This window comes from Hypanus sabinus, chromosome 1 (genome assembly GCF_030144855.1).
Source record: "Hypanus sabinus isolate sHypSab1 chromosome 1, sHypSab1.hap1, whole genome shotgun sequence".
In the NCBI taxonomy this organism is placed as follows: Eukaryota; Metazoa; Chordata; class Chondrichthyes; order Myliobatiformes; family Dasyatidae; genus Hypanus; species Hypanus sabinus.
The window spans coordinates 78,238,868-78,255,532 of record NC_082706.1 but is presented as its reverse complement, the minus strand read 5'-3'; the positions used below and the strand labels follow the sequence as shown (position 1 = coordinate 78,255,532).

At 40.1% G+C, this 16,665-nt stretch overlaps 1 protein-coding gene across 7 annotated transcripts in view; it reads right to left on the bottom strand.

The window, feature by feature from the left end:
• The window catches only part of lrrfip2 (leucine rich repeat (in FLII) interacting protein 2), a 119,332-nt gene that overhangs the window by 55,000 nt on the left and 47,667 nt on the right, over positions 1-16,665 (bottom strand). For 6 of the 7 annotated variants that reach the window (XM_059971136.1, XM_059971147.1, XM_059971157.1 and 3 more), the window contains one exon: positions 968-997. In XM_059971136.1, coding sequence (XP_059827119.1) covers positions 968-997 — 30 coding nt within the window. Of the gene's footprint in view, positions 1-967; positions 998-10,631; positions 10,701-16,665 lie in introns of all 7 variants that reach the window. The other variant, XM_059971128.1, reaches the window with a different exon arrangement.

The window sequence follows — 16,665 nt, the reverse complement described above, 5'->3', positions numbered from 1 at the left end:
TGGGGTGGCAAAATCATGAGTGATGGGATTGGTCCGCTGGGATCTGGCAAAGATTCAATGTGCTAAAATGATAGAATGTGTTGCATCAATTCTATAATTATCAACAATGAAAACTAATTTAATGGTATTTAATAAATGGCATGATTGAGTAAAATACTCAACACAGTTATGTTACAAATTACAGGTGTCCCCCGTTTTTCGAACGTTCGCTTTACGACAGCTTGCTATTATGAAAGACCTACATTAGTACCTGTTTTTGCTAACCGAAGATAATTTTCGCTTTTACGAAAAAAAGACGCCCAATTTGTATGTGTGTTTACCCCAAGAAAGACTACAATGACCATGAAGCCTTGTGCGGGTAGTTGTTTGTGCATGTGTGTACGTGCACATGCATGTACTTGCATACGCATATGCATACGTATGCATATATGTGCATAGGTGTGTATGTGCACTTGCGTGTACGTGCTGATTTATTTACTCCAAATCCATTTTGGCTCACTGTCTTCCCAAGTTTGATAAGTGAAACTATACCGTACATACAATGTTTCTACTTTATATAGGCTGTATATTTATCATATCATTCCTGCTTTTACTATATGTTAGTGTTATTTTATGTGTCATTTGGTATGACTTGGTAGGTTATTTTTTTGGTCTGGGAATGCTCAAAAAATTTTCCCATATAAATTAATGGTAATTGCTTCTTTGCTTTATGACATTTCGGTTTACAAACTGTTTCATAGGAACACTCTATCTTTGGATTGCGGGGGAAACCTGTAACTAAAAAAAGACACTTCAAATGTTTCAAATTTTAAAAACTAGAATTTTCTGTAAATTTCTCTTCGCCTTCAACTTCATTCTAAGACAACTCTCTAACATGAACTACTTTTTCCCTAAAACAGAAAGAAGCTAGCAACCTCATCAATGGAACAAAGATACATGTAGATCACTTTTACTGATGGTTACTTACTCGAGAAAATAATTCGGTCTTCTCATCCAACTGTAAACAAACAAAAAAATATATTAGTACAATATTAAATAACAATAATCATATCTAACCACCAATTTATGTGAAAGTACATCAGAAAATTAAGTTTAGCACAAAAGTAAAATGAAGAGTGAAGTAAACACAAGGAATTAAATGTTAAATTTATGCTATGCTTGGCAAACAGTGGAATTTCAGACATTCGAAATGAAAAGCACGAAGACTTTTTGGTTCCATTAAACTACGGTCCTGCTTTTAACTGTTTGTCATTTATGCAATAAAGCTTTCATTTTGACTAAAAGTACTATGTATCAATCAAGTGTTAAAGGATAACCTCAGCTAACATGAACATTAGAAAATTGATTGAAAAATGATTTGGTCAATTTTCAATTAATTACTAATGAGAAGGCATCTTTACCTCTCTATATTCATTCATTACGAGCTGGCAGCATGACCTTGACTCTCTATTTTTCCACTGCCCTGGCTGCCTTTAACTTAGCCTTTGAGCATACAATATTCTGCTCGCAAAGTACTAACCCTAATACCATCATCAAAGATCATACTAAAAAAAAATCGTACAAAACAAAACCTGATTCTGTCAATGCTTGCCAAGCTGACTTTTACTACAACTTGCCTTCGTAAGGGAGGGGCACCAAATATAAAATCTTGGAGTTTATCTTGCAGCCTCATTTAACACACAACTTTACCCCTGCCCCAACTCTCCACAGGGATCACTCCCTCTGTGATTCCCTTGTCCATTTGTTCCTTCCCTTTTAGCACTTATCCCTGCAAGCAGAAGTGCTACACCTATCTATTCACCTCCATTCAGAGCCTCTTCCAGGTCAGGCAACACTTCCCTGCAGTTCTGTTGGGGTTGTTAACTGTATCTGTTGCTCCCAATGCGGCCTCCTTTATATTGGGGACCACTTTGTCAAATAGTTTCACTCCATCCTCAAAAAGCAGGATTTCTTGGTGGCTAACGACTTTAATTCCAAACCCCATTCCCATTCCAACATGTCGGTCCGTGGCCTACTCTCTGCTAAGGCCACACTCCGATTGAAGGAGCAACACCTCACATTCTGTCCAAGTAGTTTCCAATCTGTTGGCATGAACATTGATTTCTTCAACTTCCAATACTTACCACCCACCTCCCACCCTTGTCTTCTCCTCACCTATCACTTCCTCCTCTTTCTTCAGTGATCCACTCTCTTCTCCTATCAGATTCCTTTTTTGAGATAAAACCATTGAATATAGGAGGAGAATTAGAGCATTTGGTCTATCAAGTCTGCTCCATTATTTCAGCATGGCTGATCCATTTCCCTCTCAGCCCCAATCTCCTGTCTCTCCTCCCCCCACCCCCCCCCCCCCCGTAACCCTTCATGCCCTGACAATTCAAGAATTTATCAATTTTTGCCTTAAATATACTCAATAACTTGGCTTCCACATCTGTCTGTGGCAACAAGTTCCATAGAATCACCACTCTCTGGCTGAAGAAATTCCTCATCATCTCTGTTCTAACTGGATATCTCTCTATTCTGAGGATGTGGTCATCTCCAGCTGTTTACCTTTTCCACCTATCACCTCCTAGCTTCTTACTGGCTTCACCTATCCACCTATCCTACCCACCTGGCCTCACCTATCACCTTCTAGCTTGTACTCCTTCCCCTCCTTCTTATTCTAATTCTTGAACTCTGTGAACTCCCAATCTCACAACATCAGCCATTTAATCTTTCTTTCCCAAAATCTAGGGGCTCAAATACTCCCTTGAGGTTAAGCAGTGGTTCACTTGCATTTCTTAAATTTAGTGTACTGCACTCAGTGCTTACATTGTGATTTCCCTTCTACAGTGGGAGTAACCAAATACAGATTGAGCAAGTTCTTTGCAGAATACCTCTGTTCACCCCTGAGTTTCCAACTGTTGTTGTTCCTCTCCATGCCTTGTGGTGCATAGGGCGGCAACCTTGCCATTTCTTTAGCATTTGTTTGTTTTTTTACAAGACCGAGTTGCCAGCTCAATGCTCAACCCAACATGGATGGAAAGTGTGCAAGGATTCTGCTGGAATCGAGCCTGGGACCATTGGCTTCAAAGTCTGGTGCAAATGCCACTACATCACTAGCTGGCGGTTTCCAATTGTCTGCCATTTTAATTCTCCATTCCAAACCCATTTTGGCCTCTTTCTGTCCAAACAAAATTCAATGTAAGCTTAAGAAACAGCATCACATTGTCTGACAACCCTGAGGATGCAATACAACTGAACAGTTTCAATTAATTAGATTTTCAGTTTGTTTTGCAACCAACCAGTTCAGATAACAAGACATCAACTGTACAACATCAGTACACCTCTCTCTCCACAGATTTGCAAGGCTCAGTACAAAAGATCCAACGATACTTTTATCCTACTGTCCAAATGCTACCCCTTACAGATCAACCACAAGCACACAACCATTTGCATCTCTCTAAGTCTCCCACCCTTATTCTCTCCAGCATTCCTCATGTTCCAAAAAAAAGACCAACTTTTCCAGGTTTAGATGAAATTATATTGATCTGAAATGTTAACTCATTATCACGTCAGCCTGCTGGATATTTCTAGCATTTCTTGCTTTTATTTCAATTAGGTACAACTCTGCACTTGAATTCATTGGTCTATCTCTTATCAGCCTGGATCTTCCTATAGCCAGAAACCCCAGAAAATCTGCAACAAGTGATTGGGATGGCCTTTCTGCAATTATAATTTGATAGGCAATTAATAACAACTACATCTCTGGGTGCTAACATTATAATATTGATTGCAAAGTGATCTCATAACTTTTGTAATTTTAAAAAAGTACCACAACATAACAAAAGCCCCAAGTATTTTCCTACAAATTGTTTTTATCTAACAAAATAAACTGGGCATGATAGCCTTGTATCCTCGACATCTGCAAAGATATTGTGTTGTATTCTTATTGTCTCTCTTTTCTGCAGAAATTTAAACACACCAGTAACTACCACTAGTCGTCATTTGAAATTATTTATTAATAGACACGACACTGCAACAGGCCCAACAAGCTTCCACCAGCCAATTACACCCATGTGGCCAATTAACCTACAAACCCATACATTTTTTAGGAATGAGAGAGGAAACCAGGGTACCCGGTGGAAACCAAAATATTCACTGGAGAACATGCAAACTCCTTACACACAGCAGCTGAACTGAGCAAGGTTGCTGGCGCTTTAACAGCCATTTGCTAACTGCTAAGGCATTGGTATTTTTGCTCATCATATAGCTATACCTCATCATACAGTCTATCCACACATTTCATGCAAAAATATCAGGTTGATTAATGGTTATTCGGGTAACTGAAGATGTCTTCTTTGATTTAAAAGGGACAAATGGGAAACTTCTTTCGGAGGATGGTGCATATGTGAAATGAGCTGACACAGGAAGTGGTGGAGACAGATAAGCTGGTCTGGAAGGTGAGATCCCATGGAAGAGCTACTTCGCTGTACTCAGAATTGGCTCTGAGGTAGGAACCAGAGGGTGCTGGTTGAAGGTTGTTTCTCAGAATGGTGGTTGGTGACTACTGGTGTGCAGTAGGAGTCAGCATTGGGACCCTTTGTTGCTTATATAAATGATTTGGATGCAAATGCACAAGGCTTGATCAGTAAATTTATAGACAATATGAAATTATTAAGTGTTATTGATAGTAAAGGTTATCATTGATTACAGAGAAATCATTTAGGGAAGGTGGGCCGAGAAGTAGTAAATAGATTTCAATACATATAAGTGTGAAGTAATCCATTTGGGGAAGTCAAACCAGCTTACGTTTTGTGCTATGAATGGTAGGGTATTAAGAAATGAAAAAGAGGAACCTAAGAGTACAAATGCACTGTTTGTGGAAACTAGAGTTACAGGGTAAACTGGATGATGAAAAAGACATTAAACATGCTGGCCTTCATCAGTCAGGGTACTGAGTATGGGAGTTCAGAGATTATGTTATTTTATATATTGAGATAAAGCGTGGTAAAGGCCCTTCTGACACTTTAAGCTGCACCACCCTGCAATTCCCAATTTAACCCCAGCTTAATCACAGGATAATTTACACTGACCAATTAACCTACTAACTGGTATGTCTTTGGACTGTGGGAGGAAACTGGAGCACCTGGAGAAAATCCATGATTTCCATGGGGAGGATATACACACTCCTGACAGACGACATCGGAATTGAACACCAAACTCCAAACCCTGAGAAGTAATAGTGTTGCACTAATCACTGTGCAACTGTCGTCCCATTGTATAATTCGCTGGTAAGATCACACTTGGAGTACAGTATACAGTTTTGGTCACCTTGTTATTGGAAAGACATAATTAAACTGGAAAGAGTGTGGTGATTTATGAGGATGTTGCTATGACTATTGTGCCTGAATTATATGGAGAGGTAGGCCAGACTAGGTCTTTATACTTTGCAGCACAGTGTAGGAGAATGAGGGGTGACCTTATACAGGTTATAAGATTATGAGCGGCAAAAAGGAGAATGGTAGCAGGCTTTTCCTTAGGATAAAGTAGTCCTATACTGAGGGACTTGATGGGCAACTTTTTCACAAGAGGGAATGTGAGTATATGGCTCATGCTGCTCGGGAAAGTGGTTGAGGCAGTTACAGAAGTATTATTTATTAGACACTTGGAATAGATATATGCAGCAGCAAAGTTTAGATGGATATGGCCCAAACACAGGAAAATGGGACAAGCTGATTGGGTGTGATGGTAGGCATGAACTGAAGGTCCTGTATCTGTGGTGTACTACTATATAACATATAATATAATGCTACATAATATCATTATAAAATGACACAGCATATGCCTTTATATTAACTGTCCTTTATCGCCCCTCTCACACATACTCTCATTCTCAGCAAGGAAAAATAAATGTTAAATGTCAACACTTTTTTCTTCATAACCTCCAGATCACAAATATCTGTTCAAATCAATGGAGCTGTTCATCTCTCTCAGTCCAGCAAGTGAAGGGGGTGACAGGCCCACCAGGACCTATTACTGAGTCCTCCCTGTACTGAAGGTTGGCTGTACACTTCCTGGACATGTTTACTTAAAAGCAGCTGTACAACAGGTTAGTGATCATATTGTCCTGTGCCAAAAGCCAGTAAAACAAAGTTTTAATATGCTAACTGGGTATGAAGAAAACTGCCTGCAGTGAGTTATGGAAGCCAGCTAACAATATATTCTAAGTATAGCTTCTCCCCACCTTACGAGCACCCGACTTAGTATAGAACAGACCATACATACAAACAAGCATTTGGGAGACTGGCAGTAAGGATTTGCCAACTGCTGCAGAGCTTCGGGCATCTTCTGCTGACTGGGAAATTGATTCACAGCCACATTTCTGACTTGCTGACTGTTTGGGTTTAAACAGTTCACCACAACAGAGAATCCTACCATAACCTGAGATGACCTATATAAGAGAAAACTACTGCAGGAAAAGTTGAAACCTACAAAAACATGAGCCTTTCATGCACACAGGTTGACATACACAATTCGTATAACAAATCTCAAAACACTGCAATAACATTAAAATACTACCGAAGAAAACTAGTAAGACCTTTCCTACACATTCTGGAACATTCAGTCAAAACTGTCAAGGTTGGTCAATGATCATTTAGTGACTAACACAGTTATGAATTTTGATCAGCACAATATTAACAAGTATGAATGCAAAATGTTATTATTGACTGTATAGTAAGACACAATAATGGCCACAAGCAGACAGTGTATAGTCTTCTCCCAGACTTTTCCAATATTATTTGAAACAAAGTTGAACAAATATTTATATTCAATGTTTATTAATGTTTGGCTTAAATTAATATACACAATCATGCAGTTTTAAAAGATCACAGTGTTACTTCCAAAATAAACATATGATCATTATTTCAGAAACCATGGAGCAGCAAGTTAGAATATGCATGAATATGATAAACTGCCAAATCACAAAACATTAATCACAGTATTACTGGGATTATTTGGTCACCTCCAAAACAGCTCCAAATCACACAGCACAGGTGTGCTCACTCACACTAAAAAGATCTGGGACAGTTATATCACCAGAGTCTGAAACCACACTTCCCCTGCGGCTTGAACGGTTAAAATAGGCAGCTGTTGATCCATTCTGATCAGAAAAATCAGATGACTGTAGAGGAAGAGGAAAAATTGAAAGGAGTAAGTAATAGAGGATATCAAATAATACGGAAGTCAGCAAGGGCCATATAATTTATAGGTGTCAGGATACCAGAATAATGTGAAGGACAGCAGGCCATTTACACCCAAAGTATCATTTCCATCCTAATCTCTCAGTCAATTTCTGTTCTGTTATTTAAACAAATTATCATGCGATAATTTTTTGTTAGAAAAGTGCATGGGTGCTCAGCAATGGTCATTTGGTAGTTTGCCTCTGACACATGCTGCATTCAGATACCAAATGTGCACTTAGAGCAACTGCCGGGTACTCCATGAAATAGCATACAATTATATGCTAATATGCAGTAATATCAAGTTTGGTGGCACACATATTACATGCTATATTATTCCCTTCAGTGCCCATTTTTCACAAGCAACACAATTTCTAATCTACTGCCTTTTTGATAATGTTCTCTCAGACGAATACAAAAATTCCATGCTAGCAATAGCATTATCTAATGAGCAACAACGTGCTGAAGGTCATGCGGCATCTGTGGGAGAAAACAACCTGAAAACATTTCAGGTCAAAACCCTACAGCAAAATTGTCAACGTTTCAAGTCAAAACTCCACAACTGAGCCATTTGTGGAACCCTATTTAAAACAGATAAGTGTGAGAATACTGTATTTAAAATACTTCACTGGCTATTAATGTTGTCGTCAGAGGTCATGAAAGGTGCTACAAATGTAAATTGTTACCACGGTATTAAAATGTCCAGGATGTTCATGACAGACCCCTCCCCTCACCAAGAAAAAGTTTGCCACATGGTTGACTGTCTCAGTTATGTTACCATATTTCTCACTTTGACAATGAACTCCTATCATTGTCTTTTTCTTATCTCTGTTTCCTCCAGCTTTGGTGGCTATGTTGAAAGACACACAACAGCCATCAATGTTACTTCATGGATTCTGCGCATAAGTCCTCAAAGTGTCTCTGAACCAAAGCCACAGTTTCAGATTATTGGAACTGTAATTTCATGAAGGATCTGTTCACAGGCTAACTCAATAAATGAGTTAATCCTTAAATGCATAACAGGAATTTGAAATTTAAATGCATTTGAGAGTATAAATAAACATTAAAATGGCATGAAAGATTGAAAGCAAAATAGTAAATAATTAGTGTACAGTTTCAAAAACAGTGCAATTTTAAATATAGGAATACTGGAGATGCTGGAAATCTTGAGCCATACACACAAAATGCTGGAGGAACTCAGCAAGTTAGGCAGACTCTATGGTGAGAATAAACAGATGAGGTTTTGGGTCAAAACCCTTCATCAATCCTGTGTGTTACTGTGTTTTTAATAATTGGGTCACTTGCTTCAGAGATATTTGTTGGGTATTGAAATGGTTAATAAGACACACACAAGTCTTCCAAAAAACACAAATCTTTATCATTTGTGAGCTGTAGTGGGACCATACAGTAAAATAAACTTAGAACTAAAATTTGCAGTTCTCTTTCAACTTTTACATCAGCAATCTCAGTTTTATTTGAAAAATGTACTCTTCCTTTAACTATTAAAACTAAACCACTCATCTTTTTTCATGCTTTTGATTCCATTAACATTAGAGACACATGAGACAGATGCTGAAAACCTTAAGCAACACACAAAGGAGCAGGTTGAGCAGCATCTGTGAACAGAAATAAAAAGTCAACATTTTGGACCAAGACGCTTCATCAGGACTGGAAAGGAAGCGGACGAAGCCAGAACAAAAAGATGGGGGTGGGGAAAGGGAGGATGGCGTGTGAAGCTTGAAGGAGTAGAAGCTGGTAGGTAATAGGTGATACCAGGTGAGGGGGAAGGTGGGTGGGTGGGGAAGTGAGGAATGATGAGAGAAGCTGAGAGGTGATAAGTGGAAAAGGTAAAGGGATAAAGGAGGAATCTGATAGGAGAGGACAGTGGACCATGGAATGAAGGGGAGGCGGGGAGGTGGTGGGTGGCGAAGAGGGGAACGGCTATCAGAACTTAGAGATTCTCTGGATTCTCTGCAACTTCCGTCACCTCTAAGAGAATCCTACCACCAGGCACATCTTTCCCTTCCACTCACCCTACCCATCCGGATTCCAACTTCCAAACTCACATGCACGTCCAAACCGATGGCTAGGTGTAGGGGGGAGGGGGGGAGTCACTATCCCTCGAGACCCCTGCCCTTATGGACCTCTGGCTTGGGATTTGAGGATCTGGGTGGGGATCACTGTTCTAATCAGTGCTTGTTGACCCAACTGACATTCAGATCATTGATTTTCGACCGCGGAGCATTTCAACCTGGACTCTGAATGCCAACTCCTGCCCAACTCCTCAATCTCCCGCATCCCTATCCTTAACCCTAAGCTGACCCTTAACTCCTCATACTGTCACCAGACTATCCCTATAAACCTAAACAATGAAGTCTGAGCCATGACATCAACAGACCTTACAGCTGAGCGCCAACTTAACCCAAACATTGGCTCCTGTCCCTGACTCCTTATTTACTGCCCTTAACTCCCCAATGCCTGTTGCTAATCTCTAACCTGACCCCTAGCACCCCACTGTGTCCCCAAAGCGATAACTATGAATCTAAAAAACTCTGGACATCGCAGCTCGGTGCCACCTTGACCAGATCTTCCCATAATCTCTTCTCTCTTTCCTATTCCCCCAGTCTTTTCATTTTCCTCCATTCTGGTGGTCCATTTGCCCCTTCTCTTCTCTGTCCCCACCCTCATAATCTGCCCATCACCTCCTTTCTTTATTCCATGGTCCACTATCCCCTCCTTCAGCCCTGTACTTTTTTGCCTATCACCTCCCCAGCTTCTCACATCGACCCACCCGCCTTACCCATTACCTGGTCTTGCCCATCACCTCACCTGTCAGCTTATATTCCTTCCCTCTTCCCCACCTTCTTATTCTGACTCTGTCCACTTCATTACTAGTCCTGCTGAATGGTCTCACCCCAAAATGTCAACTGTTTATTTCCCTGCATAGATGCTGCCCAACCTACTGAGTTGCTCCAGCATTTTGTTTGTGTTGTTCATTAAGATTAAAACGTTATCTGAAAGTACCATGCTTTCCTTTAGAAGCTAATGATTTAACCTACTTAATTAATCTATTGTACCTATTATCTATTTCTTCTGCATTGCGACTAGAAGGCTTGAATATCTTTTGGTTTACAGTTCAAATTAAGATTTTTATGCAAAACATAAACAGCCTAATCTGTTTTCCAATGCTGCAAAGCATCAGTAGCGTTTTCTGCTCTCTGATCTCTATCATGTACTGTTTTGAAACAATGGCATCAAAACAAATTGCCATTTTAAAACCAGTAAAATATGTTCCATCTATCACTACTTTGGCTGAAACAACAATCCAAATAAGCCAGAATCAAACATCACCACATATCACTGAGGGCTCATGCCACACAACGCATTTCCACATGCAGAGAAACAACTCACCATACTGTCATAACGCTCCCGGTTGAAACTATCTTGGGATATGGTGCTCAATGTTTCATCATCTGAATTCTATGAACAGTTCAGGTAAATCAAATATGGAACAATTCTTGATGACAGTTAAATCAGTTTCAAGAAGCTTAACAGGTCTCTTTTTAAAAATAAACAGCTCTTCACATGAGAATGCAAATGAGATAAAAGACTTTAATTTAAAAATACTCCAAGACTCCAAATGAACAGTTAATTGTTAAACTGTTAAATGTTCAATAGTTCAGCTGTAAGGTAATTTTCACCCTCAAATGATAACTAATTTTAATCAAAAACTTAACAAGTTTACAATTATTCAAGAAATAACTCTTAAGTTTTCAGAGAGTTATGAATAAAGATAAATCAGGACATTGAGTGAAAATACTAAATTAGAGGAGGACAAACTATAACATTATTAGACAGGAGCTAGGAAGAGTAGACTGGGAGCAGCTGAATTTAGACAAGTCCACATCAGGCACGTGGGAGTCAGTTAAAGACTAGCTGATCAGAATTCAGGACCCAGATGTTTTAGTGAGGAGAAGCGACAAGGATGGCAACATACAGTGACTCTGGATGATGAGAGATGTTGCAAGTTTACACAAAAGCAAAAGTAAACTTACGTTAGGTTAAGGAAGCTGAAATCAGACAGGTGCTTAAGGAACATGAAGAAAGTAGGAAAGAACGGGGCCATTAAATGTCTTTAGCAAGAAGGATTAAGGAAAATACAAAGGAATTTTATACATATACGAACAAGAGGATAACTAGAGACCTCTCAAGGGAATTTATATCTGAAGTTAGTGGATATGGGTGAGATAATGAACAAACATTCACCAAGAAGAAGAACATATAGTGCCTTGAAAATGTATTCAATCCCCAGCTGTTTGTTCACATAAATGTGTATTACAACCAGGATTTTGATCAATTTATATTTGTCAATCACATGCTGCTTTTTTCAGGGCATGAAAAACTAAAAATTCAAAGACTGAACCATTAGCAGTTCAAAAATATTCATCTCCCTTTGCTCAGTACTTAGTTGAACCACCTCTAACAGCTACTTCAGCCAGTAGTCATTTTGAATAAGTCTATTAACTTTGCACGACCTGATGGAGCAAGATTTGTCAATTTCTTCTTGCAAAATTGCTCAAGCTGTGCCAGATTTGTTGGGTTATGGTGGTGGACAGCAATCTTGAGGTCTTGTCAGAGATGTTTGGTAGGTTAGGACTCTGACTGGGCTACTCAAGGACATCAGTTTTCTTTATTTGAAGACACTCCATAGTTGCTCTGGCAGTGTACTTTGGATTATTGTCTTGCTGAAAGATGAACTCCCCCCGTTTAAGCTTTCTGGCAGAGGCTAGCAGGTTTTTATCCACGATCTCTGTCTATTTAGTAGCATTCATCTTCCCATCAATTCTGACCAGATTTCCATTCTCTGCTGCTGAAAAGTATCCCCATAGCATGATGCTAGCCCCACCATACTTTACAGTAGGGATGGTGTTACCTGATTTACACCACACATGCCACCAAAAAAAAACCAAACAAAAAATTTCTTTGCAAAGTGACACTTAGAAGGTGCTGTAAAGATGTAGAAGTAGTACTTGTGGTCCAATGAGACACAACACGAAGCAGTATATGTGGCATATATCTTATGCTGCCCATCAACCAGGTAACACCATCCCTACTGTAAAGTATGGTATAGATAGCATCAGCAGGACAACGACCCAAATCATACTGCCAGAGCAACAATGGAGTGGCTGATGTCCCTGAATGGCCCAGTCAGAGTCCTGACCTTAACCTGATCGAACATCTCTGACAATACCTCAGGTTTGCTGTCCACCACAGCTCCTAAACTAACCTGGCACAGTCTGAGCAATTTTGCAAGGAGGAATGGCAAATCTTGCTCCATCAACATACTGCAAAGCTAATAGAAAGGTAGAAAATTTATTGATCCCAAAGGAGATCACAATGCACAGATATACAAATATTAGACAAGAAGAAAGAAAGAATAAAAAAGTAAGGGTCTCAGCCCCAAAACGTTGACTGCTCATTTCAATGGATGCTGCCCGACTTGCCGAGTTCATCCAGCTTGTTTGTACGTGTTGACTTGACCACAGCATCTGCAATGTACTTTGTGTTTAATAAAAAAAAAGTTACCTCAAACAGTAAAACAGGAGGTGGTCATCACTACCCTGGGTACAGGTTGACTTATTATAGAGCCTAATGGCTGAAGGTTAGAATGACTTCATATAGCGCTCTTTGGAGCAGCACAGTTGTTTTAGTCTATTACTAAATGTGCTCCTCTGTTCAGTCAAGCTGGCATGCAGAGGGTGAGAAACATTGTCCAGAAATGCCAGGGTTTTCCAGAGTGTCCTTTGTTCTACCACAGCCTCCAGTGTGTCCAGTTTGACTCCTATAACAGAAACAGCCTTTCTAATCAGTTTATTAAGCTTGTTGGCATCACCCATGTTGATATCATTGCCCCAGCACACCAGTGCATAGAAGATTATATTGGCAACAGCATATTGGTAGAATATGTGAAGGAGAGGCCTACATAATCAGCCTCCTCAGGAAGTAGAGGCAACTCTGGCCCTTCTTGTACACAGCCTCTGTGTTGGTGCTCCATTCAAGTCTGACATCCAGGTAAACCCCCAGGTACTTGTAGGTCCTCACCACCAATAGTAACAGGGAGCAGTGCAGGCTTAGTTTTCCTAGTGTTGGTCTTCCTAATGTCCATCACCATCTCCTTTGTCTTACTGATGATGAGCTGCAGATGATTCAGCTTGCACCATTTGACAAAGTATTTATCCTTCTGTCCTCCCTTTATATACCCAACTATTGCTGAGTCATCAGAGAATTTCTGCAGATGATATTACTCAGTGTTGTATGTATCTAAAGTCTGAGGTATATGGGGTAAACAGGAAGGGAGACTTAATCAGAAAGAATAATGGCTGAAATAGCTGCGTGAGGTGGTTCAACTGAGTACTGAGCAAAGAGCAAAGAGGGATAAATACTTTTGAAGTGTTGACATGTCAGTTTTTGAATTATTAGTTTTTCATGCTTTACAACCTTCCCTATATTTTAGGGTTGCACTGTGAAAAAGGAGCATTTTATTAACAAATTTAAAATTCTCAGTTAAAATTATTGAAATTCCTGGTTATAACACTAACTTATGTGAACAAAGGGCTGGGGCTAAATACTTTTTCAAGGCACTGTAGAAGATAGCAAACTGAGTTTAAGGTATGCTAATAATCTACAGTACGTCAGAATGATGGAAGAAGTGGTGTTGAGTCTAATGAAGATCATTAAGGTGGATAAATCCCCAGAGCCTTATAGGATCTATCCCAAGTTATTGAGAAAGGCATGACAGGAGATTGCTGCGATGTTGGCAAAACACTTATATTGTTCACTGGCCTATAATTTCCTGGACTATCTCTACTGACTGTTTAAAAAAGGCAAGAGAGATTGAAACATAGAAAACCAATAGCACAATACAAGCCCTTCGGCCCATGATGCTGTGCCAAACATACTTACTTTAGAAATTACTTAGGGTTACCCATAGCCCTCTATTTTTCTGAGCTCCATGTATCTATCCAGGAGTCTCTTAAAAGATCCTATCGTATCTGCCTCCACCACCGTCGCCAGCAGCCCATTCCACGCACTCACTGATCTCAGTGTAAAAAAAACTTACCCCTGACCTCTACTCTGTACCTACTTCCAAGCACCTTAAAACTGTGCCCTCTCGTGCTAGCCATTTCAGCCCTGGGAAAAAGCCTCTGACTATCCACACAATCCATGCCTCTCATCATCTTATACACCTCTACCAGGTCACTCTCATCCTCCGTCGCTCCAAGAAGAAAAGGCCAAGTTCAGTCAACCTATTCCAAAGGGCATGCTCCCCAATCCAGGCAATATCCTTGTAAATCTCCTCTGCACCCTTTCTATAGTTTCCACATCCTTCCTATAGTGAGGTGACCAGAACTGAGCACAGTACTCCACGTGGGGTCTGACTAGGGTCCTATATAGCTGCAACAATACCTTTCGGCTCTTAAACTCAATCGCATGGTTGTTGAAGGCCAATGCACCATATGCCTTCTTAACCACAGAGTCAACCTGCGCAGCTGCTTTGAGTGTCCTATGGACTCGGACCCCAAGATTCCTCTGATCCTCCACACTGCCAAGAGTCTTACCATTAATACTATATTCTACCATCACATTTGACCTACCAAAATGAACCACCCCACACTTATCTGGGTTGAACTCCATCTGCCACTTCTCAGCCCAGTTTTGCATCCTATCAATGTTCCGCTGTAACCTCTGACAGCCCTCAACACTATCCACAACATCCCTGACCTTTGTGTCATCAGTAAATTTACTAACCCATCCCTCCACTTCCTCATCCAGGTCATTTATAAAAATCCCGAAGAGAAGGGGTCCCACAAAAGATCCTCGAGGCAGGATCCAGGAAATTATAGATTAGTGAGACTCACATCAGTGCTAAGGAAGCTATCCATGGGGATTTTTAGGGAAAGGATTTACTCACCTTTGGAAAAACATTGGCTTACTTATCAGCATGACATTGTGCAGGGCAGATCATGTCACACAAACTGCATCATTATTCAGAATACTGAATGCAGGAACTGGGACATCAACAGTTGTTGATAAGGCCTTGTTTAGAGTACTGTGTGCAGTTCTGGTCACTCTGCTATTGACATGGAGAGGATGCAGAAACAATTTACAAGAATATAAACACAATTTGAAAGGGAGGGGCGGAGGGGTACTTCAATCATAATGGGAGGCTGGATAGGCTAGCACTTACTCTCACCCCTTCTTCCCCACCCCCCCCCCCCCCCCCACCGCGTGGAGCAAAGGGGACATTAGAGGTATGTTATTCTGACTGCAACCAGCAGTGAAATGGAAAGGTTGATGCTGGGACCTGTTATTTGTGATATACATAGACTTGGATAAAAATGTGGATGAACTGATGAGCATGTTTGAAATCAACACAAAAATTGGTAGAATTTTGGGTACTAAAGAAGGGCATCAAAATATAGAGCAGATATGGACAGAGAAATGGCAAATAGAGTTTAATCCAGTCAAGGGTGAGGTGTTGCATCATTTTGGAGGTCAAATGAAAGGGGAAAGAACAGAGTAAATTATAAGAACCTTAGCAATATTGATGCAAGAGGGATCATGGTGTCCAAGTCCAAAGACCCCTCAAATTGGCAACACCACGAGATAGGATGATAAATGTGGTGTATGGTATGTTTCCCTTCATTGGTCAGAGCGCAAGGAAGTCATGTGGCATCTGTATAAGATTTTGGTTAGGTTGTTTTGTTTGCGGTTAGGGCACCCCATTACAGAAAGAATGTGGATGTTTTGAAAGTGAAGATGAATATAACATGGATGCCTGGATTACAGAGCATGAGCTATAATGAGTGGTTGGACAAAGGTGTGGTGTTTTCTCTGGAAAAGTGGTGATGTAATAAAAGTATACAAAATTTTGAGAGGCATAGATAGATAAGATAGACAATCTTTTTCCCAGGTGAGAACTAGCAAATGCCAGAGAACAAAGCTATGGTTAATAGGGGGAAAAGTTTAAAGGAAATGTGCTGAGTATTTTGTTTTACATAGAAACTGGTAGGTGCCCAAAATGCACTGCCAGGGGTAGGGTTGAACAATCATAACATTTAAGAGCCATTTAGGTAGACATAAACATGCAGGGAATGGAGATATGAATCATGTGTAGCCAGACAGGTTTAGTATAATTTGGCATCATGATCACCATGAAACACCTGTTCCTATCCTGAACAAGTCTATGTTAAATAATTATAAATGGTTAAAGTGCAGTTCCTGAAATCATTAAATTCCAAGGGAAAGCAGTGCCAATTCCAGTGGATGAAATACATTTGTCACAAACTTATTTGAAATAATAATTTGAAAGGATCACGGCGACTATTATGAAGAGCCCAAATGCAGAGAAAAAAAGGACAGAAATCAAGATCTGGAGAGGCAC